The 20,525-nt window shown below is 37.0% G+C and overlaps 10 protein-coding genes across 10 annotated transcripts; 9 read left to right on the plus strand and 1 right to left on the minus strand.

The window, feature by feature from the left end:
- Positions 1-435: 435 nt before the first annotated feature.
- Positions 436-2,982, plus strand: PRCAT00002341001 (uncharacterized protein; the record flags this gene model as incomplete). The annotated part of the gene is made up of 1 exon (XM_062952194.1): positions 436-2,982. The coding sequence occupies one exon, from the start codon at positions 436-438 to the stop codon at positions 2,980-2,982; it is 2,547 nt and encodes an 848-aa protein (XP_062809121.1).
- A 617-nt stretch (positions 2,983-3,599) lies between these two features.
- Positions 3,600-4,592, plus strand: PRCAT00002342001 (uncharacterized protein; the record flags this gene model as incomplete). Its single annotated transcript, XM_062952195.1, has 1 exon — positions 3,600-4,592. One exon carries the CDS (start codon positions 3,600-3,602, stop codon positions 4,590-4,592), a length of 993 nt encoding a protein of 330 aa, XP_062809122.1.
- A 492-nt stretch (positions 4,593-5,084) lies between these two features.
- Positions 5,085-7,031, plus strand: HGT5 (Hgt5p; the record flags this gene model as incomplete). The annotated part of the gene is made up of 1 exon (XM_062952196.1): positions 5,085-7,031. One exon carries the CDS (start codon positions 5,085-5,087, stop codon positions 7,029-7,031), a length of 1,947 nt encoding a protein of 648 aa, XP_062809123.1.
- Positions 7,032-8,665: 1,634 nt separating this feature from the next.
- DAL7 (Dal7p) lies at positions 8,666-10,219 on the plus strand (the record flags this gene model as incomplete). The annotated part of the gene is made up of 1 exon (XM_062952197.1): positions 8,666-10,219. The coding sequence occupies one exon, from the start codon at positions 8,666-8,668 to the stop codon at positions 10,217-10,219; it is 1,554 nt and encodes a 517-aa protein (XP_062809124.1).
- Positions 10,220-10,440: 221 nt separating this feature from the next.
- PRCAT00002345001 (uncharacterized protein) lies at positions 10,441-11,754 on the minus strand (the record flags this gene model as incomplete). The annotated part of the gene is made up of 1 exon (XM_062952198.1): positions 10,441-11,754. One exon carries the CDS (start codon positions 11,752-11,754, stop codon positions 10,441-10,443), a length of 1,314 nt encoding a protein of 437 aa, XP_062809125.1.
- Positions 11,755-13,296: 1,542 nt separating this feature from the next.
- On the plus strand, positions 13,297-14,652 carry PRCAT00002346001 (uncharacterized protein; the record flags this gene model as incomplete). The annotated part of the gene is made up of 1 exon (XM_062952200.1): positions 13,297-14,652. One exon carries the CDS (start codon positions 13,297-13,299, stop codon positions 14,650-14,652), a length of 1,356 nt encoding a protein of 451 aa, XP_062809126.1.
- Positions 14,653-15,011: 359 nt separating this feature from the next.
- RPL8B (60S ribosomal protein eL8) lies at positions 15,012-15,800 on the plus strand (the record flags this gene model as incomplete). Its single annotated transcript, XM_062952201.1, has 1 exon — positions 15,012-15,800. One exon carries the CDS (start codon positions 15,012-15,014, stop codon positions 15,798-15,800), a length of 789 nt encoding a protein of 262 aa, XP_062809127.1.
- A 419-nt stretch (positions 15,801-16,219) lies between these two features.
- PRCAT00002348001 (ubiquinol--cytochrome-c reductase subunit 6) lies at positions 16,220-16,898 on the plus strand (the record flags this gene model as incomplete). The annotated part of the gene is made up of 2 exons (XM_062952202.1): positions 16,220-16,276; positions 16,530-16,898. 2 exons carry the CDS (start codon positions 16,220-16,222, stop codon positions 16,896-16,898), a joined length of 426 nt encoding a protein of 141 aa, XP_062809128.1.
- Positions 16,899-17,738: 840 nt separating this feature from the next.
- On the plus strand, positions 17,739-18,715 carry SBP1 (Sbp1p; the record flags this gene model as incomplete). The annotated part of the gene is made up of 2 exons (XM_062952203.1): positions 17,739-17,842; positions 17,896-18,715. The coding sequence occupies 2 exons, from the start codon at positions 17,739-17,741 to the stop codon at positions 18,713-18,715; spliced, it is 924 nt and encodes a 307-aa protein (XP_062809129.1).
- A 517-nt stretch (positions 18,716-19,232) lies between these two features.
- PRCAT00002350001 (60S ribosomal uL2 domain-containing protein) lies at positions 19,233-20,033 on the plus strand (the record flags this gene model as incomplete). Its single annotated transcript, XM_062952204.1, has 2 exons — positions 19,233-19,255; positions 19,277-20,033. 2 exons carry the CDS (start codon positions 19,233-19,235, stop codon positions 20,031-20,033), a joined length of 780 nt encoding a protein of 259 aa, XP_062809130.1.
- Positions 20,034-20,525: the final 492 nt, after the last annotated feature.

Below are 20,525 nucleotides of genomic sequence, written 5' to 3' on the forward strand. Positions count from 1 at the left end.
AGCTGATCCCCATAGCATAACAAGTTTCCTATCAAACTTCCCTTTTAGATAACTACACAATAAACCTTCATGCTCTAAGACTACTATGTTCGGTAGTGTAAACTTTGAGTCAAGATCGATTTTTGATTCCATATGCTCGATTACGAGATAATTTCCTATTCAAGTAATTAAAGCAACTCATCATAATGAAATATTTCCCAAAAGCCTCGAAATGTAAACATATCATAGGCTGATGTTCATTTAAATGTTCATATGCTGCAGCAGTTCACATTGAGATATTACCATAAACAACTATTTTATAGAAGGGGTTCTTCAAGGAAAACATATTAAAGCAAATCAATTCTACCCTTCTGACTTTATATCTAAAGGTTTGCTTCGTTTCTCCAACGGCATGCTTGACGGGTTGTGGATCTTATAGACTTATAATAATAAAATATGTTGCATACCATCGATCACAACTTAGTCGTTTTTACTTTAGATTATACCTTCTTACTTTTATTTGAGAATAGCAAATTTTTTAAATCAGAAAGCGGGTTATGGAGGAACTTCTTAACTAGTGATACCGTGGCTCAAAACTGCCTTTATCAACAATATCAGATCATAGACAATTTAAGACCTTTGCGAAAAGTCATAACTGAAATTAACTACAGCAGTGAGCCTGGGGATTTTGTCAACATCTTGGAACCTCAATTGGGTAACTCAATAATAACTTTTTCAGTGAATGGTTCTCTGCGGTTTATCACTTCTGCCAGAATCAAGATTTTGCAATCATATAACAAAGTGGGGTATAAGAAAATTGAATTAACTGAGAAGCAGTTCAGCAATCTTGATGAGCAGTTCTTCTCTAATTTGAAATTGATCGCAAAGCACTATAATGTTGAAATCTCGATAGACAACATTGATACAGATTTTAAATCGATCAATAGATCTTCGCCAGAGTATTTTATCTACATTTTAGGTAATATTGATAACATTGCAGTAGCTGAAATACAAACAAGAATTTTAATTGATTCAATGATCAACAAATTTCGTTTGCATTCTATAGAAATAGATTTATCGCTCATCCCCTTGATTGGAGGTACTGATTTATTTGATTTCAGTTTGGTTGCACAACAACTGAAATCTAACATTTATGTTCCTGACTTGCTTCCTGAACTTTTCAATTCCAAAGTCTTGCTGTCAAACTTCAAGCAAAAAATTTACATCACTGCTAAAGAAGCCACGCAGCTCTTATTAGCAGAAAAGTTAGTTTCAAATATAGTAGAGGAAACTAAGGATGCTTACATCACACAAACTATTGATCTAAGTAAAGTAAAGCTTGATTCATTTAGCTTGCACAATCAAAGTGATATTTTGAATATAATGCTTAAAAACGGGACCTTTATTCAATTGCCATCATTGGGGGAGCCGAATAACTTCCAAATCAAGGTACAAGGTAGAACTTTAGAATCTGTTGAAGAATCTGTGCATGAATTGACTTTACTTAGCTCCAAATATTATTCACTTTACATTTCTTTTAGAGATCCTGGGCTGTTTAATAGTGATCTAGAGTACCACATAATCTACTTGCTTCAATTGAAGAAAACTGTTGTGGTTACGTACAACCAAAACGGCATTGAAATAGTTGGCCACAAAAATGAAATCTTCGACGTTTTGTCTGGTTTAGAAAAAAGCAATTCATTCTGGGATAGTCTTTTAAAAAATTATGAAATTAGCATCAAAATTGAAATTGATAACCGTCAGAAAGAATTCATCAGTGGCAAGAAAAACGGAAAAATGGTCAAGATTTTGAACAACTTTGTTCAAAAGCCTTTTATTCAATTCAGTCCTTTCAATGAGTATAATTTTTTCATTAACGTAAAAGTTTTCAATGATATTGCCCTGTTGATCAAATGCATCCAGTTGATAGAATTAGAAATCCCTGCTGAAGTTCAATTTAATGTCCCTGAAGTATTCCACAAATCTATCATTGGAAACGGTGGTTCTATCATACAATCAATAATGAAAAAATATAACGTATTTATTAAGTTTTCGAGCAATACGAATAAAAATGGTACTTTTTATTCGTTTAAAAGATTGAACAATGTTTTAATTAAATGCCCGCAAAAGAATGCAAAAAATATCTCTTTCGTGAAAAGAGATATCGCTCAATTGGTACAGCAGTGTTGTATGAACTTACAGCCAGTAGCAAGTAACGTAGCTGTGTATCATAATTCGGAATTCAGGCTACTCAAGAGTCATTACTTGTTACTCATTAACAATTTCAAGTTGAAGCCAGTTATGGATTTGGAAGCTTCTTACAATTCATTCATTTCGCTTCCAAAATCTCTTGAAGATTTTGGTAGGAAAAATTATGTAATGGTCCCGATCAAGGGATCTGACGTAAAATCAAAGCAGGCTGCTTATAAGTTGAAAGATATCCTTCCTCATAATTTTGAGTTTAAGTTAGCTAATAACGCTGACAAATTTTGTAAATTGATTAACGAGGATAACGAAGAGTTCAACGAGAAAATAATTATGCCCTTAAGATTGGTCTTAGAGGTTGAATTATCTTTTAATGAAGTGCCTATTGATTCTGATCTGACAATGCTTCCACAAATAATCTTGAGTGGCTACAAGAAAGACCTTATGAAAATTGCTATTGAAGATCTTACTTTCTACTTAAGAGAAAAGAATTTTTTGATTTTAGAGAAACATGATTACAACTACAACCCAATAGTTGACAACACTATAGTTCATCCTCAACAGCAACTTCAATCTCAGTTGCATGCACCAGGTGTTAGACATTCATTTCAAACATTGCAGCCTATCACAAACAATGTAAGTGATAGGAAAAGTAAACCCAAATCGATTACAAGAAAAAAGCAATCGGTTGGAGTCACACCCACGGTCCCTTCTCTGAGTTATTACGCACCTACCTCGAATTTCTGGGGCCAACAAATTATAGTAAACTCTTCTCGTTGTGTACATTATATAAACTAAATAGTATCATACCGCATTTGATGAAATCTTAATTTGATGATTTATTCACTCAGAGCTTAGTAGCCGCAAATGGTAAATGGACGAATGATGGGAAGGTATTTGCAACCATCGTTGATCAAAGAGCAAGCATTATTGAACTTAAGCCATTAGTGGCTTGCTTCGGAATGCCGTTCTCGAGTCTCGGATCCCGAACCTTCTTCTTCTTGGCCCGCCGAATTGCCGAAACACTGGGACGTCACAACAAAATGCTTTTTCTCCAATCATGTTTCTCGGAAATTAGAGAGTGAAATTATTGGTCTGCAGTGTGTATTTGCTGACTATATTCAATCTCTACATAAGAAAGTCAAAGTCTAGCGAAGTGTACTTCGGGACATTACATTCTTTGTGATCCTTAGCACTAATCATTTGTGACCTCACGACCTGGAATAAGTACCGAGACAATTAAGGGTTTTGATACTTCCTTCCTAAGTAATTTTGGGTATAGTCTCACAAAAATTTAAGCCCAACAGACTAGGTAGAGCTGCTAACTGATTGGTAAGTACATATATAGCACGACAACTTTTTTTTTGGAATAGTAAAGTAAGATTATTGATTAAGGGATTTAATTGCGATCAGATATGACAGGATTTGTTAGTTTAGGGTTCCCAGGCACACATATTGTGAAGCCACCTAAATTTCTAGCACCCATGCCGCCAAGTCCTTTCAATTGCAGTTACTTGAGTCTGTTTTACGAAAAAACTATGAGCGTTGCATTTCCATTAACTGTTGCAACTGTATACTTCACTTCAGTTCACTATCTTAATACAGTGGTCAGAAGTAGGCAATTGAAAAAGGCCGGCAAAACTAAAGATACTTTGACAGAGGTCGAACTCAAGAAGTTACCTGCTGCACCACTTGCGTGCACTAAAACAGTTTTGTTTAAGCTCTTCGTAATGATCCACAACTTGTTTTTATGCTTATACTCAGTCTGGACATTGTTGGGAATGTGTTCTTCCATGCGCAGAACTATGAAAGAAATCTCACAAATTCTTCCGTCGAATGGTAAGGTAGGTACTTTCTTTGAGGCTGCTTGCGATTTGCAATATGGGTTTTTTGCAAAAAACTCTACATTTTACCGCTTACAGATGTATGGATGGTGGTTCTACGTCTCCAAGTTTTATGAGGTTGTCGACACTATAATCATTTTACTTAAAGGAAAACCTTCCAGTTTGTTGCAAAGTTACCACCATGCTGGTGCAATGATGTGCATGTGGGCAGGCGTAAGGTTCCAGTCTCCGCCGATCTGGATTTTTGTGGTGTTTAATTCCTTTATCCACTCATTAATGTACCTTTACTTCTTCTTATCTAGTCTCAAGATCAGAGTACCTAATTCTTTTAAAAGGACTTTAACATTGATGCAAATCACTCAATTTGTTGCAGGGGGTTCTCTTGCTGTGTTGCATGCATTTATATGGTATACCGACATTTCCACGAACAGCTCTGTCAATTGCCTTACAACTGCCGAACAAGCACTTCCATTATACATTAATGTTGCCTACCTAACACCTTTGACTGGTTTGTTTGCCGCATTCTATATTGACAGTTATCTTAAGAGAACTGCGCGTAAATGATCACATTTTTTTCTTGAGTTGAACTGGGGTTTCTACTTGGCAATTATCGCGCTGCAAAAGTGATCTCAGACGTAAAGCACTTAATATGATGACTACAGTGACCCAGTCTACCCTCTTACTTTAATTTATCATTACTTTTAAAACTTTGTCTTGGCTCCTAAATCTCTACCATTATAATTAGTTATTATCATAATACATATTTAATCATGTTACGACAAGTCAAAGAGGTAGCTTAGTTGATAGTCTAGTATTTTTTTGGCTACTCGGGTATTCTGGGTCCCATTTTAATATCCCAAGTTAGTCTTGCATAGAACACTATAGTCAAACATTCGCGCTTTTTTTAGTTAATAAGGCAAATGGCGTCATCTTTCAATAGATACATTAAGTTGGTCAAATAGTATTATTTATAGTGTTCCCAGCAAAGGTGATACTTGAAGAGAGGAATATACGTTAGTCTTTAGTAATTATTGTTTTCAATGACAAATAGAATAAATGATGTCATCTCATCTGCAAAATAATGGAAGCAATAATCCCTTTGATGATAGTAACATCATATTTAACCAACAAGAAGAGCAGCAACAGCTCTTGAATAATGGACTTGATTCTACGCATACGAGAAGTAATGTGTCGCTGCATAAGCCAATTAGCAATAAAAAGTTTGAAGCGTTAGCTTATGAGGACTTGGGTAATCTGAAAAGTGGGGACTCTTTCCATGAACATAAAATTAGCACTGATGAAGATGGGGATGACCCTGTTAGATTTGACTCCCCTAGTACTTTAGAAACATCATTCGCCCATAACATGGGTCCTTACACAGATAGTTATGGCAATAACTACGACCATGTGGATTTTGATTCAAAGAAGTATACTTCGAAATTAAAGTTTAAGGGCAACAGGTTAGTATATTTTACTTCTGCTTTTGTTTCCCTCTTTGTATCTTTGTTTGGATATGAGCAAGGCGTTTGCTCTGGTGTCTTAACATTCGAGACATTTATTAAGTTTTTCAATCATCCGTCGAGTACGGAAATTGGGTTAGTAATATCGATATTGGAAATTGGCGCAATGATCAGTTCGCTATTTGTTTCCAAAATTTCCGATAGATTCGGAAGAAAAATCACCATACTATTGGGAACGTTCGTTTTCATGATAGGTGGCACACTCCAGTCATTTGCTATCAACTTATATGTGTTTGCTGTCGGTAGGGTTTTGAGTGGTTTTGGCGTAGGTATTTTATCAACAATAGTGCCGTCTTATCAATGTGAAATATCACCTTCCGAAGAGAGAGGAAAACTTGTATGTGCTGAATTCACTGGTAATATTAGCGGATATGCCTTGAGTGTGTGGGTGGATTACTTTTGTTACTTCATACAAAATGTCCATGGAGCAAGAAAAAATCCACATTCCTTTGCCGCAAATTTGTCTTGGAGATTACCATTGTTCATTCAAGTGATAATTGCATTCGTATTATTTCTTGGTGGATTTTTTATTGTGGAATCTCCAAGATGGTTGTTGGATGAAGATTTAGACCAGCAAGGTTTCAATGTACTAGCTCTATTGTATGATTCTCACTTGGACGACGAGAAGCCAAGAGAGGAATTTTTTATGATCAAGAACTCGATATTAAGCGAAAGGATCGCAACACCAAAGTATGAAAGAACATGGAAGAACATGTTTAAGAATTACTTGACTAGAGTATTGATCGCATGCTCCGCGCTTGCTTTTGCGCAATTTAATGGTATTAATATCATTTCATACTACGCGCCTATGGTGTTCGAAGAGGCTGGCTTCAATGACTCTAATGCGTTGCTCATGACTGGTATTAATGCTATTGTTTATCTTTTAAGTACCATTCCACCTTGGTTCTTGGTCGATAGGTGGGGAAGGAAACCGATATTAATTAGTGGGGGCCTCTCAATGGCAATTTGTTTATTACTCATTTCTTGGGTTATGTTCCTCAACAAAGGCTTCACACCCTCGTTGGTCGCTTTGTTAGTTGTAATTTATAATGCATCGTTTGGTTACAGTTGGGGACCGATTGGTTTTTTAATTCCACCTGAGGTATATCCATTGGCAGTTAGATCGAAAGGTGTATCTTTATCGACTGCAACGAACTGGTTAGCGAATTACATAGTGGGTCAAGTAACCCCGATAGCCCAGGAGCTGATCAAATGGGCAATGTACATTTTTCCAGCTTCAAGTTGTATAATATCTGTGTTTGTTGTTTACTTCTTTTACCCAGAGACTAAAGGTGTTGAATTAGAAGATATGGATAAAGTCTTCAATTTATTTTATAATAAAGGTGCACCAAAAATGAATGAGTATAGCGTAGTCGATACAGATATGCCTGCGGATATTGATGACTACGAACTTGATCAACTTGAATATTCTGATAATGAAATATCTCCAGACTCACATCCCGGTCATCCAAACCATACATAAATTTTATTCTCCTATTGAGAGAGAAGACATTACTTGTTTATAGTATAGTTTAATATACTCGAATGAGTTTTCTGTTAAAAATACTTTATTACGTTGAATTGTAAAACTACATATATGTAATGTCATTAACCTCTGCTATTCTATTGGTGCCTAACAAATTAAAACTCTGAATATTGTAGTTATGTCTTGGGGATGTTCACTTACAGTACTGATCTGTTTTTTTTGTAACTCATCCCTATAGGAGACCTGCGATCTAAAAAGAAACTAGATGGTTTATTAATCTTAAAGTAAAATTGTACGTTTCTATAAGATAAGTTCAAAATTAGTTTGTGCTCTGTTTGGTAAAATTTCGCAGCTTTTCGCTTATTTAGTAGATTATAATAACCCTAATCTAAATTACAGAAGAGCAATTTTATAGAGCCAGTGAGTCCAACTTTGCCCAAAGCAATTTTCTTAGAAAAGCTATACTGGGATATGAATATTTTGTCCCTATAATGTAACAAATATAGGTTTTGCTCTTTGTAATCGAGTCCACTTTTTTCAACTCAAAATCAATAAAGTCAGGTTTTGTAAATACACAAAACAGTCTTTCTTTCAGAAACTCTAAGCAACTTTTTTTAGTTTTTTTCAGACCAGTCAGCGATGATTCCGTCCTCTCTGAAGCTCAAGAACTGCCTGTATTGAATTAGAACAAGAGTGTACTACATATGTGCAGGTTTAAAAAAGGTGTTCAGCCTTTTATTATCGAAAGCTTCGCTGTTGACAGGCGTATGCTCTCACAGCTATTGCCTTGTTATATTTTTCTTAAAACACATGATTTTACTTACAATGGTTGATTTTAACCTTTGCAACAGATGAAATGGTTTATGATCAAAGTTTGTCAGTTACACCTTCCTTAGGCTTGTTGCTCTGGCAATCTTATCTACTTTTATATCTGACCTTCAATAGAATAGGCAACAAATTGATTTGGTGCTTAACTACTATCTGTCTTACATACAATCAGCAATCTAAGGGGCAGATTACTCCTTGATGTCGGCAATCTGGTTCGTAAGAAGCCAGATTTGATTGGCGATTAGCCAAGATCAATCGAGCTCTGATTTCTGAGCCAAGAGATTCTCTTTATCTTATCATTCACGTGACATAACGCCTCACGTTTTATTAATATCGAAGTCATCTCTAGCATGAATTGAAACCTAGACCATATAACTCGACGCCTTTTACCTTCTTCAGAAATCTCAAACCGAACCAGAACATAAACCCTCTCCTCTCTATCAAAGAGAATTAGAGGAGAACTGAAGCACATTACCCCGATCATGCAACTATGAGAGAGTTACTACTCAAGTCTGCATACCTACTTTGAGCTCTCCACTTGCGCCTTTCAGGTATATAAAAGCGCTGTCGCATTCTAAAAATGGTTTCCTGTTCAGGAAACCATTGAGATAACACTAACCAAAAAGCGCGGTTATACCAAAAGGGCATTAAACGAAGTAAACTTTTTTCTTTTCATAAGATAAAGAAATAAGTTAGCAGAGATGTTTAAAATATAAAGACAACTAAATGGTTTATGAAAGATCCATAAATAAGAGAGCTATTTCCAAATACTCCTATTAATTCTTTAATGAGATCCGACAAGCATGTCCGAACAAAAAATTCTGAGTCCAAAACTTTCCTCTGATGCGGAGAAGAAACTTGATCCAATTGTATCCTCCATTTCGAGCATCAGAGAGGTTGAAGGAAATGTGGTAGGTTTTGATTTATTTGAGAAGGCCCAGGAGATAGAGAAAGAAGAAATCGAAAATGAATACAAGAAAATAAGAGCAAAGATAGATAGAAGAATTTTGCCTTTGCTCTGCGTTACGTACACACTACAATTTTTAGACAAGCTTTCGTTAAATTATGCTTCCGCTTATTCCTTGACAGAAGATTTAGATCTCGTTGGCCAAAGATACTCATGGGTTGCTGCTATATTCAATTTTGGTTATCTCTTTTGGGCGTTACCTTCAAATTACATTATTCAAAAAGTTCCAGTTGCAAAATATACTGGCATCATGCTTGCTATTTGGGCAGTGATTTTGATCGCGCATGTTGGTTGTCGTAATTATGCTGGAATGCTTGTTGTGAGATTCATTTTAGGTATGTTTGAAGCAGGGATATCGCCTTCGTGTATGATGATCTGTTCTATGTTCTATACCAGACAGGAGCAACCATTTAGAATGTGTACCTTTTTATCTTGCAATGGTATTGCAACTATGGTAGGAGCGTTGTTAGGTTATGGATTGGGGCATGCCACTAGTGCGTCAATTAAACCATGGAAGCTAATTTTCTTGGTTATTGGTTTATTGAACTTCGTATGGTCGTTTGTATTCTTCTTAATTTGTCCCGACTCTCCTTCAACTGCCAAGTTCCTAGATGAGAGAGAAAAAGCTATTTTAGTCGAAAGAATTTCGAAAAACAATATAGGAATCAAAGATAAAAAGTTCAAGAAAAGTCATTTAGTCGAGGCATCTTGTGATATTACTGTCTGGATGATAGCTCTCATTGGGCTTTGCTGTGGAATAATAAACGGTGGTGTATCAAACTTCTCCTCGTCGTTGATAAAAGGTTACGGATTTAGTGGTTTAACAGCAACAGCTTTACAGCTACCTACCGGTGCTATTGAATTTGTAGTTGTCTTTACCGCAGGTATAATTGCTATTTCAGTCAAAAATACTCGATGCATTATATTTGTTTTGCTCTGTGTTCCTGGTCTCGCAGGACTCATTGGGATACACGCCGGTAATTTGGACCATAAATGGGCCCTCGTTGGTTGCACCTGGTTGCAATTTATTATTGGAGGACCTGTCATATTATCTTGGATTTTTTTAACTGGTAACATTGGTGGGCATTCGAAGAGAACGATTGCGAATGGATTATGGTTTACTTTTTACGCAGCCGGTAACATTGTTGGTGCAAATATATTCTATGCAAGAGAAGCACCAAAATACAGAAGCGCTATGATAGGGTTAATGACATGCTACTGCGGTATGATGGCAATCGGTATCTTGTATAGACTTATCTTGATGAGAAGAAACCTGAACAGAGATAAGGAACAAGGAGGGTACTCTGAAGAAATAGCGCAGCAGGCCGTTATTGACGGGTTTAAAGATTGCACTGATTTTGAGAATAGAGGTTTTAGATACGCTCTTTAGTCATAACTAGTTTGAATTAATAATATTGTAATTTCATATCTTAAGGAACCAAGTTCCATGTATTTAAAAAAGTTGGAGCTGGTAATAGACCTTGATGAATGAAAAGTTCAATAGAATAGTTACAAGTTCCTTTTAATTTTTCTACGATCAAAAAGTGTAATATTTAAAAACATGAATTAGCATATTATTATACAAGTGACCTAACTCATCGGAAAATATTTCTAAACTTTCTTCTCAGCTCTCATCTCATCATATTTCAAAATGGTGCTCAATAATACCTTGAAGCCGTTTTCAACTTCTTCAGGTGAAGAGTACTCCTCAGGATTATGTGAAATTCCATTCTTGGAAGGAATGAAGATCATTGAAGTTGGAACCCTAACACTTGTGCTACATGAATCATGACCAGCTCCGCTAACAATTTCTCTGATCTCATCTTCAGGAAAATGCTCCAAAGCACTTTCCTTGACGACCTTAATATTAGTCTCATTGAAGTGAACAGCAGGAGAGGTATAAATGTGTGAAAATTCAACCTCTAAAGGTTTCGTAAATGGAGTGCCATTACTTTTCTCTGCAATTGATTTAAATCTACTCTTGATTTCATCAATTATATTTTTCAACTTTTCGTCGTATACGTGTCTCGCATCGAGAGTAAATGTTACTTTATCCGGGATAACATTAACCAGGGCAGGCTCCAACGTAAGAGTACCAATAGTTGCCAACCCGTCATGCTTCTCTGCTATCTCTATTCCTTCTAGTATCATTTTTGATGCAATTTGTAGAGCATCGGATCTAGTTTTCATTGGAGTTGTACCAGCATGGGAGGACCTGCCTTTTACCGTGACAGTATACCAAGCATAAGCTTGAACTCCGGTTACAATCCCTATTTTTTTTTGTTCCGTTTCTAACACTGGTCCCTGTTCAATGTGAATCTCAAAGTGAGCAGCCAATGGGTTTGATTTGTAAGATGCTTCATATTTACCAGAATACCCAATCCTTTTTAATTCCTCTCCAATTGTAACTGGAACATTATCAGTGATCGATTTCAATCCCAATGCATCTTCTTTTTCGATAAGATCGGCCCATAATCCAGATGCGACGATGGATCTAGGAAATCTTGCTCCTTCTTCATTCGTCCAGTCAATAACGGCGATAGGGTAATTGGGAACATATTTATTATCGTGAAGTGTTCTTATGACCTCTAATCCTGAAAGAACGCCGTATATACCATCATATCTACCTCCATTAGGTTGCGTGTCAAGATGTGAACCAATACCTATTGGGGGACCTTCTTTCTTTCCTGGATAGATAGCAAATATGTTACCAATTTCATCTACTTTGATTTTACAACCAAGTGACTTAGTTTCTTCAATGAACCAGTCCCTGACCTGTTTATCATAATCACTTAATGCTAAACGGCATACCCCAGTTTCTGTAGGTTCAGGGCCCCACACACCCTTAGCTCCAAATTTGGATGCAGTATCATGGATGGTGGTAAGAAGCCTTCCGCTTTGAAATGATAAAGAGTCAAATGTCATGTCACAACTAGAGTTAGGATTATGAGACAAAAGTTTGAGTCTTTCTGAAGTCATATATATTTTCACATAGTGAATACTTTTTGTCGGCTGTCGCTGTCAAATTACCAAATCAAGAATCAGGCGAGATAGGAGTGCGGCTACAGTTCCTGATAGTTATCGGTGACTTGAGACTTGAACACAAAGGGAAAGGAATGATCTTAATATTCCACCTATGATGACACTAAGATCAGTTCCATAATTGGGCCAAGAGTTATAGCATCTTTACTCTAAATATGTCATTCAATAATGAGTAAAATAGTGGTCTTACCAAATATGGTTCTAAAGTCAGACACGACAGCCACGACACGACATAACTGTCTTTGCTACGGAGGAGTCGGCCGATTAGACTATTTTTTGTCGTAACTTATTATCTGGTATCATAAACTGAAACGACATTTTGATTCTTAATCGGCGAAATTAGCCGCGATACCTAAATAGGCAACATTTTCCTTTGAAATGGGTGCAGCGCTTCCACAGCAATCTGGCGTCAAACTTTATCAAAAACCATTGATACGTCAGATTTCAAAGTAGGGGCCAGATGTGGCCCTACTGTGCCTATTATCTGCCTTAGAGGTCACCCACTTCTGCCGTCCCAAAATTTTGTGGACCTTTTACGATAGATGTGGGTAACATTTGAAGCAGCTTCGCGACGCTACTTTAGTCCGATTACACGACTATGCGAAGCGGCATACTGTAACCTAAGCGGGAAAAGGAGATACCGTCTTATGAACGAAACCTAGCCAGCAATTGGATGTATCTCCAATGCCTTTTAGCTTAACGATTATCATCTATACTATTATTTGCTTGTCATCGTCAATGATCAGTTGTTCTTTATTGTCATACTATGTGACCCGCAATTTCCGGCATGCCGTTTGTTAATTACAATTTCTGCAAAAAACGCTCGCACCGCTTCTTGAAATAACACAGGTCGGCTATTATTTACCTATTTGGATGTTACATTTATTCTGCCGCAATCTAGGTCTATACTACACCGCAGGGGTGGATGGGCCCACCCGCTAAAGCTGCAGTCGCAAGGTGATCCTTTCTCAACAATTCGACCACAGTCGGAGTGTGTTACGGTGAGTGTTACTTCTATAGTTCTTGTAGGCAAAAATCACACAATCTCTTTAGCTGCAGTGCCGGCGCAATTTGATAAGTGCCGTGGAGATACCGCATTACGCAAAGTAGAAAGATATTACAGCCTTAGTAATATCTCCAACAATTCTCTATTAATTTCTTTTTGTATCTATTGTAACGGAGCTATAGTAGTCGTTAATTTAATTAGTTATATGTTTGAGATAAAGTCTTTGTGTGTATAGGATATGCCTAGCGGAATCACCCAAATTTAAAAAGAAAAGATAGCAGAATATTTCAACACACGTCAAGTATCAAATAACTGAATTTGGAACTTGAATTAATAAAGTCAAGGTTAGGGAGAGTAGTTGAAGACGTTAGCAGGTGACTGGACCAAGGTTCCTCAAAATACCAGGAAGTCAAACAATTATGACTGTGGAAGGCAACAGAGAACTGGACATGAGTGAGACAACACCAATTCCCATTCCAGAAACCAGGTTGACCAGGGGGCAAAGACAGAAAGGTATAAAGACGTCTATAAGCATCAACAATATTAAAAATCAAAAACAGAAGAAAAGAAATGCTAGAGTTCGTGGTGCTACAACAAGACGAGAAGTAACCACTGGGCTGTTGCGATCTGGTTGGTATTCTGAATATAATACGGCTAGCCTGCTTCGAAAATACAAGCACCCATTATGTGAGGGCTCAGAAGATGAATGCTGCTGTGAGTTTGAGCAACTAGATATAGATTCTGATAGATCTGATGACTCGGAAGTATCTGACGATTTATCTTTCAGCTCATGTTCTACCCAAAATACTAGCTTTTCATCACCAACAACATGGTGCAGTTCTCCTTCCGGATCTAGTGATAACATATTTTCAATTCCTAAGAAGTCTTCATCTAATTCAAAAATTTCTACTTTCAATACTCCAAGCTTCTTTACAAACAACAGGTTGAAAAATTATCAGTCATCAGAATCATTGAGTAAGCTCCTTAATGAATCAAAAGTGCAGACTACCTCCGCCTTCAAATCGAACTTATCCAACTCCTTTAAGAGCATAACGAACGCAATTAAAAAATCGGCCATAGATTTACTGTTTTATTCCCAAAATCCAAGGTCAACGGATGACGCTATTCCTACCAAGGCTCCTCAAAGTCTTTCATGGAAGACAAAAGATCCGGCACCATTGCAGGAACTTACTACATTCAAGGATTCTTCTACTGAGGAGGTTCCTCCGCTAATAAAGCCACCATCCTATAAATGTTTTAAAAATAGAGAACAGAGAATCAATTCTAGCTTTTTACGATTATACGCCTATGATTATAATGCTCGAATAACGGGGTATCTCCCAAATAGCTGCGGTCAGGAAGAAGTCAAGACACTTATCAAGGAAAGACCATGTCTTAAAGAATTCGATAGAAGGTATAATTTTCATAAAGTGTCTGATCTTTCAAGAGATAAGCTTTGGAATAGTATTATCCTTCCTCCCAGAACTGATCCTTCTCCTGGAAGCTCGATTGATCTGTCAGACTACATTTATGTCGGATATGAAGATTCTCTGTCTCATTCCATTAGGAAGCACTCAACAATTATAACGGCATACGGCAATTACTTGCCTTGGTCCAATAATAAGCATAGTCTTAAACCAGCTGGCATACTCCAGAAGTCAAAGACCCATGAAAACGGCGTAACACCGAGCTCAGGTATAACTAGAACTCAGTTCACTTCAAAAAATTGGTGCAACCCTCGTTGGATGGACTGCAGTCAAGAGGAAAGCTTATGACGAATAAGTTATAATTTCTTTTCAGGTGTATGCTACACCTGAAAATAACTTGCATTTCACTTCTTCTATGTAATTTGCTAATATTTAAAATGTACGCGATGGCTATTGCTATTGAATTATGTCTGTGGGCCAGATAAACCTGTAGATAATCAAAGATATAATTGACGTTAAGTTCGCGATTAAACTCGTGTAAGGAGAGCCTGAAATCTAGCAGTCACGCAGTCACGTGCCTTTGAGGAAGTAGCATTCTCAAAAAGCTAGTTACACAAACACTGTCCTGATGGATAAATTTTACTTTTGAAAAATTGTGAAGCTCGAAAAAGAGAAGTCTAATAAAGATAGAAAGGAAAACAGTCAAAATGGCCCCAAAAGGAAAGAAGGTAGCTCCAGCACCATTGGCATCTAAGTCTGTAAAGACTGCCACACCAAAAAATCCATTAATCGACTCTACACCAAGAAACTTTGGAATTGGTCAAGCCATTCAACCAAAGAGAAATTTGGCTAGATTTGTCAAATGGCCAGAATACGTCAGATTGCAAAGGCAAAGAAAAATTTTGTCTTTGAGGTTGAAAGTTCCACCTGCAATTTCCCAGTTCCAAAGTGTCTTAGACAAGAACACTGCTGCTGAAACTTTCAAGTTGTTCAACAAGTACAGACCAGAAACTGCAGCTGAGAAAAAGGAAAGATTGACTAAAGAGGCAGCAGCCATTTCTGAAGGTAAATCTGCTAAGGACGCTTCGCCAAAGCCAGTTGTTGTCAAATATGGTTTGAATCACGTTGTCTCCTTAGTTGAAAACAAGAAAGCCAAATTAGTTTTGATCGCTAACGATGTTGATCCTATCGAGTTAGTTGTTTTCCTTCCAGCTTTGTGCAGAAAGATGGGTGTTCCATATGCCATCGTGAAGGGTAAAGCTAGATTGGGAACTTTAGTTCATAAGAAAACCTCATCCGTTGCTGCTTTGACTGAGGTCAACTCCGCTGATGAGTCCGAATTATCAAAGTTGGTTTCTACAATCAACGCTAACTTCATTGAGAAGTACGAAGATTCCAGAAGACACTGGGGTGGTGGTATCATGGGTTCTAAAGCCAATGACAAGAAAGCTAAGTTGACTAAAAAGGTTGACGAGAACGTCAAAAGCACTGCTTAATGTAATTATATACTGAATTCACACTACTGGTACACTTCTGATTATTTGCGACCTTGTAGCTTGATGAAATATCTACAGACGAAAGAAGGTAGGAACTCGCTTCGCATTTGGCTGATGTATATTTCTATATAGTTCTTTCACTGATAATTACTCTAAGGATATTCCTGGTATCCAGGCTTTCTATCTAGATCAGTATAATCATGCTAGAATAGAATGTATTTATGAAATCAAGTGATTCATTCCGGGTAAATTCTGCGAAATTAGCCAATTAAAAAAATGATTTTTCAACTTAATATTGAAAAGCAGCTTAAGTCGAGATATAATTAGCTGACGAAGTGAAATTTTAAATACCAAAAACTTTAGACTGTTAAGTTAGTTTAATTGGTATAAGTCGACTTATAATAAAAAGAAAACTCACCATGTCAATTTTGAGAGATTTAATAGAATCTGTTGTCCCAGTGGCATACGCGGACGAAGTAAGTATCCAAGTTAGAGGTTAGAGTGTGGAACATGTTGACTACGAAAGAACGAGAGGTGTCCATGCCACCTCATAAGCGTTACGTAGAGACCTAATGGCTATACATAGTCTTAATTGGATAGGTATAAACTTCCTCTTGTGAGAAATACTGTTATCTCACTATTAGAACAAATTTACTTCTAATCTACGTACCTGGTCTTATATATGTCTACGTTCAACTAATACTGGGTTAAATACTAACATTCTTTTAGCCTGAAGAAGAACCAGTTGAAGAGTCAACAGAAGATTCCGCGGATGACTCTGAAAAAGAGGGCGATGATGAAGAAGAAAAAGGTGATGATGAGGAAGACGAGGAAGATGAAGAAGAAGATGACGAAGATGACGAAGAAGAAGAGTCTGAAGATCCATTGGACGGAATGCGTGCAGAATGTGCTTCGATCCCTGCTTGTAAACCATTCGGTCATCATTACGAAGAGTGCGTTGAGAGAGTTACCAAAGAACAACAAGAAGAGGGTTATGAACATAAAGCTTACAAAGAAGATTGTGTGGAGGAGTTTTTCCATTTACAACACTGCATCAATGACTGTGTTGCTCCTAAGCTTTTCTACAAATTAAAATAAATTAGTTAAAAAAAGAGACCATCATGCTCAATGACATAGAAAATAGAAGTGGTATGAAGTGCAAAGAGAATTCGGCTCCCGTTCACACATTGCACATATTTGACTTCAAAAATTTTAACAGAAATGCCCGACTCTTCTCTGTCGTTCCATCTCTTTTCTACATTCATGTCGTTAATCTTCAGTGCATTTAGTAATTTAGATATATAAAATTATCTTATTTGAATTCCAATGTAGAGTTTGTTGTACATCGATATTCGACAATACAGCAGTCATAGTAGTAAAATTCTTCAGAGCCTGGAGAGGTCCAACTATAAATGGATGCGATGTGTTAGTGTACTGTTTCGAAAGTTTAGCTGAAGTGGTAGGCTCAATTGCTTTCTCGAATATTCCTCGCCCTATTTTATGAACAAGCGTGGAAATTTGTGATAAAAAAATTAAATCTCAATGAGAAGGTATTCAATAAAGGAGTTGTCAGGACTATGTGAACTCATTACTTCATTTCCTTGAATAGGTGTCATTGCTTGTAGAGAATTTGTTTTTAACTGTAAAAACCCTGAACCTTTAGTCTTCTTGTATTGTAGCCCTGGCCATTTCAATTCTCGATGATTGACCACAGTGATGGTAAACTAAGAACTACATGCTTTGCCATCATATATTCGACAGAAGACAACTAAGAGAAGATCTTGAAAAGATTTTAACAACAATAAAAAAGAAGCATAAAATCACGAGTTAAGTCAATTGCTGAATCTAGTTTGGATATATCGCTTAAAAACTTTATATTGTGAGTACTAGTGAATTGTCATAAAATAAACCTAGTATAGTGATTGAATATTTAGCAAAATGTCTACAGAAAAAGAAATCATCGAGCAAAGAATATTCATAGGAAACGTGGACTATAGGGCCACCGAGGATGAGTTAAAAGATTTCTTCGAAGGCTACAATGTGTAAGTATTCTGAAGGGTACCATATTTTCTAATTCTTACTAACAAAGATATAGAACCGATGTTGATATTCCGAGTAAAAGCGTTCACCGTGGGAAGAAAGTCCAAAAGAGGCATTTGGGCTTTGCCTTCGTCGAATTCGAATCTAAAGATGAGGCTGACAGAGCGATTGAGGAGTTCAACAATAAAGCCTTCAAAGACAGAAACATTTACGTGAAAAGAGCCGTTCCTCCTCCAACTGATGAAGAGAAGCAGAAAAGGGCAGAAGAGTTTAGAGCCAAGAAGGCTGAACAAAAAGCTTCGAAACCTGTTGAAGTAGATGAAAAGGAAAATGGCAAATTTTCTGAATCTAAACAGAAAACTTCAAAGGCAAAAAAGAAAGTTAAGAATGAACTTTCAGATAAGAGTGGAAGAGCTGATAACCCTGAAGTCTTGGAACATTCGAGATCCAAAGTTCAAAGTGATGATGTTTCAACTAAGATACCCGAAGGTAAAAAGTCTGAGGATACTATCTTCATCACTAACTTAGATTATAAGGTTGATGTTAAAACTTTGAGTAACCTTTTTAAAGACTTGAAGCCTAAGTGGATTCATGTACCGACAAGAAGAGTTCCTTATCACGTTCTTAATAGACAGAGAAAGAAGGGCAGATCAATTTTCAACAAAGGGATTGCATTTGTGAAATTCTCTTCTCCGGACATTCAAAAACAAGCGTTTGAAGAGTTCAATGGCAGGGAGTTGAATGGCAGAAATATCATTGTTGACATTGCAGTCGACGCTAGGATTCCCAAAGAGGATGACGCAAAGGAAAATGAATCCACTGACCAATCTGATTTGACTGAGTCAGATGGGGTAAAAGAGGATGGCAAAAACTAAAAGAATATATCCAATCTGAGAAGTAGGCAGACAGCTCTAGTTGCTCCATTAGTTTGAGCTGGCTCTAACTTCTTTTCCATTAGATCAGATGTGTTTAATACATGGCATAAGTGATTTGTAATTGGGATAGCACGCCGTAGGATCCATAATCTATTTCTCAGTAAAACATACCTTTTATTCTTATACACGAAGCCCTACTAAATCTCACCTGATACATGATGCTTAGAAGTCATGTGATGAGATGTTTTTCACCTTTCGCATTAAAATTTTACAGACGTTTGGTCGATACATAGATCTTAAAGAGAGCCTTCCTTTCATAGTATTTCGAAATGGGTATGTAATATCAAGGTAGAATTTTGTCTAGAAATATATCAGGTCTTGAGACTATGCTGTCCATAGTGACCTCTGAAATATGCTGAATTTAACGACTCTCACAAGTTTAACGATCGTATGATGAAGTAATGATTCTTTTCCAACTTGAGCTTTAGTTGAGAGTACCTCGAAGATTGATTTCTAAATGAAATATCGAAATGAAACTTTGTACTAACTTTATATAGGTAGAGTTATTCGTAACCAAAGAAAAGGTGCTGGTTCAATATTTACCTCTCACACTAGGTTGAGAAAGGGTGCTGCAAAGTTGAGAACTTTAGACTACGCCGAACGTCATGGATATATTCGTGGTATTGTCAAGCAAATCATTCACGATCCAGGTAGAGGTGCACCGTTAGCTAAAGTGGCTTTTCGCGATCCTTATAAGTACAAGTTGAGAGAAGAGACTTTTATCGCTAACGAGGGAGTTTATACCGGCCAATTCGTGTATGCTGGTAAAAAAGCTTCTTTGAATGTAGGTAATATTTTGCCTTTAGGGGCTTGTCCGGAAGGTACTATAGTCTCCAACGTCGAGGAAAAAGTTGGTGACAGAGGCACGTTAGGTAGAACATCTGGTAACTACGTTATTATCATTGGTCACAATCCTGATGAAGGGAAGACTAGAGTCAAATTGCCTTCGGGTGCTAAAAAAATTCTTTCATCTGATGCCAGAGGTGTTATTGGTGTAGTTGCTGGCGGTGGAAGAATTGATAAACCATTGTTGAAAGCAGGAAGAGCATTCCACAAGTACAAAGTCAAGAGAAACTCATGGCCAAAGACCAGAGGTGTTGCTATGAATCCAGTCGATCATCCTCATGGTGGTGGTAACCACCAGCACATCGGTAAAGCATCGACTATCAAGAGAGGTGCCGTTCCTGGTCAAAAAGCAGGTTTGATTGCTGCCAGAAGAACCGGGTTGTTACGTGGTACCCAGAAGACTCAAGATTAAGCTCGGATTTCATATGATATATCAAAGCTTAAAGACTAAATCTTTAAATCTCATATTTACTTATTTGTGCATTTAATAAATCACTAGATTTAACCACAACGTAGACAAACTTAAAATTTGTAAAACTTCAAGTTCCATTCTATGTTATGAAGAGGATTTTTCGTATAGCTTTGCTAATATTTGACAGCATCCTCTGGACCAATTCTTTGCCGTGATAAATGTACACTATCAATAATTCTTTATCAAAGTGCGAACGTTAAGATTATGGGTAGCTTTTCTTTGAAAAGATCTCAAATCTTCAATGTTGACCTAAGAACATGGGTGCTACCTCAGTCACATTATGTTCTCAGCTCTTCACTTGTTAGCCCCATCCTAACGAGGTGACTATTTCACGTAAGGCTTCACACGGCTCTTTTCTTTGGCGCGCACTGGTACACTAAAACAATCCCTTCACCTATATATTAACCAAAAATTATCTTTTTTTTCTTAATA

This window comes from Priceomyces carsonii, assembly GCF_900007245.1.
Source record: "Priceomyces carsonii strain CBS4050 genome assembly, scaffold: Debaryomyces_carsonii_scaffold_2, whole genome shotgun sequence".
Lineage (NCBI taxonomy): Eukaryota > Fungi > Ascomycota > Pichiomycetes > Serinales > Debaryomycetaceae > Priceomyces > Priceomyces carsonii.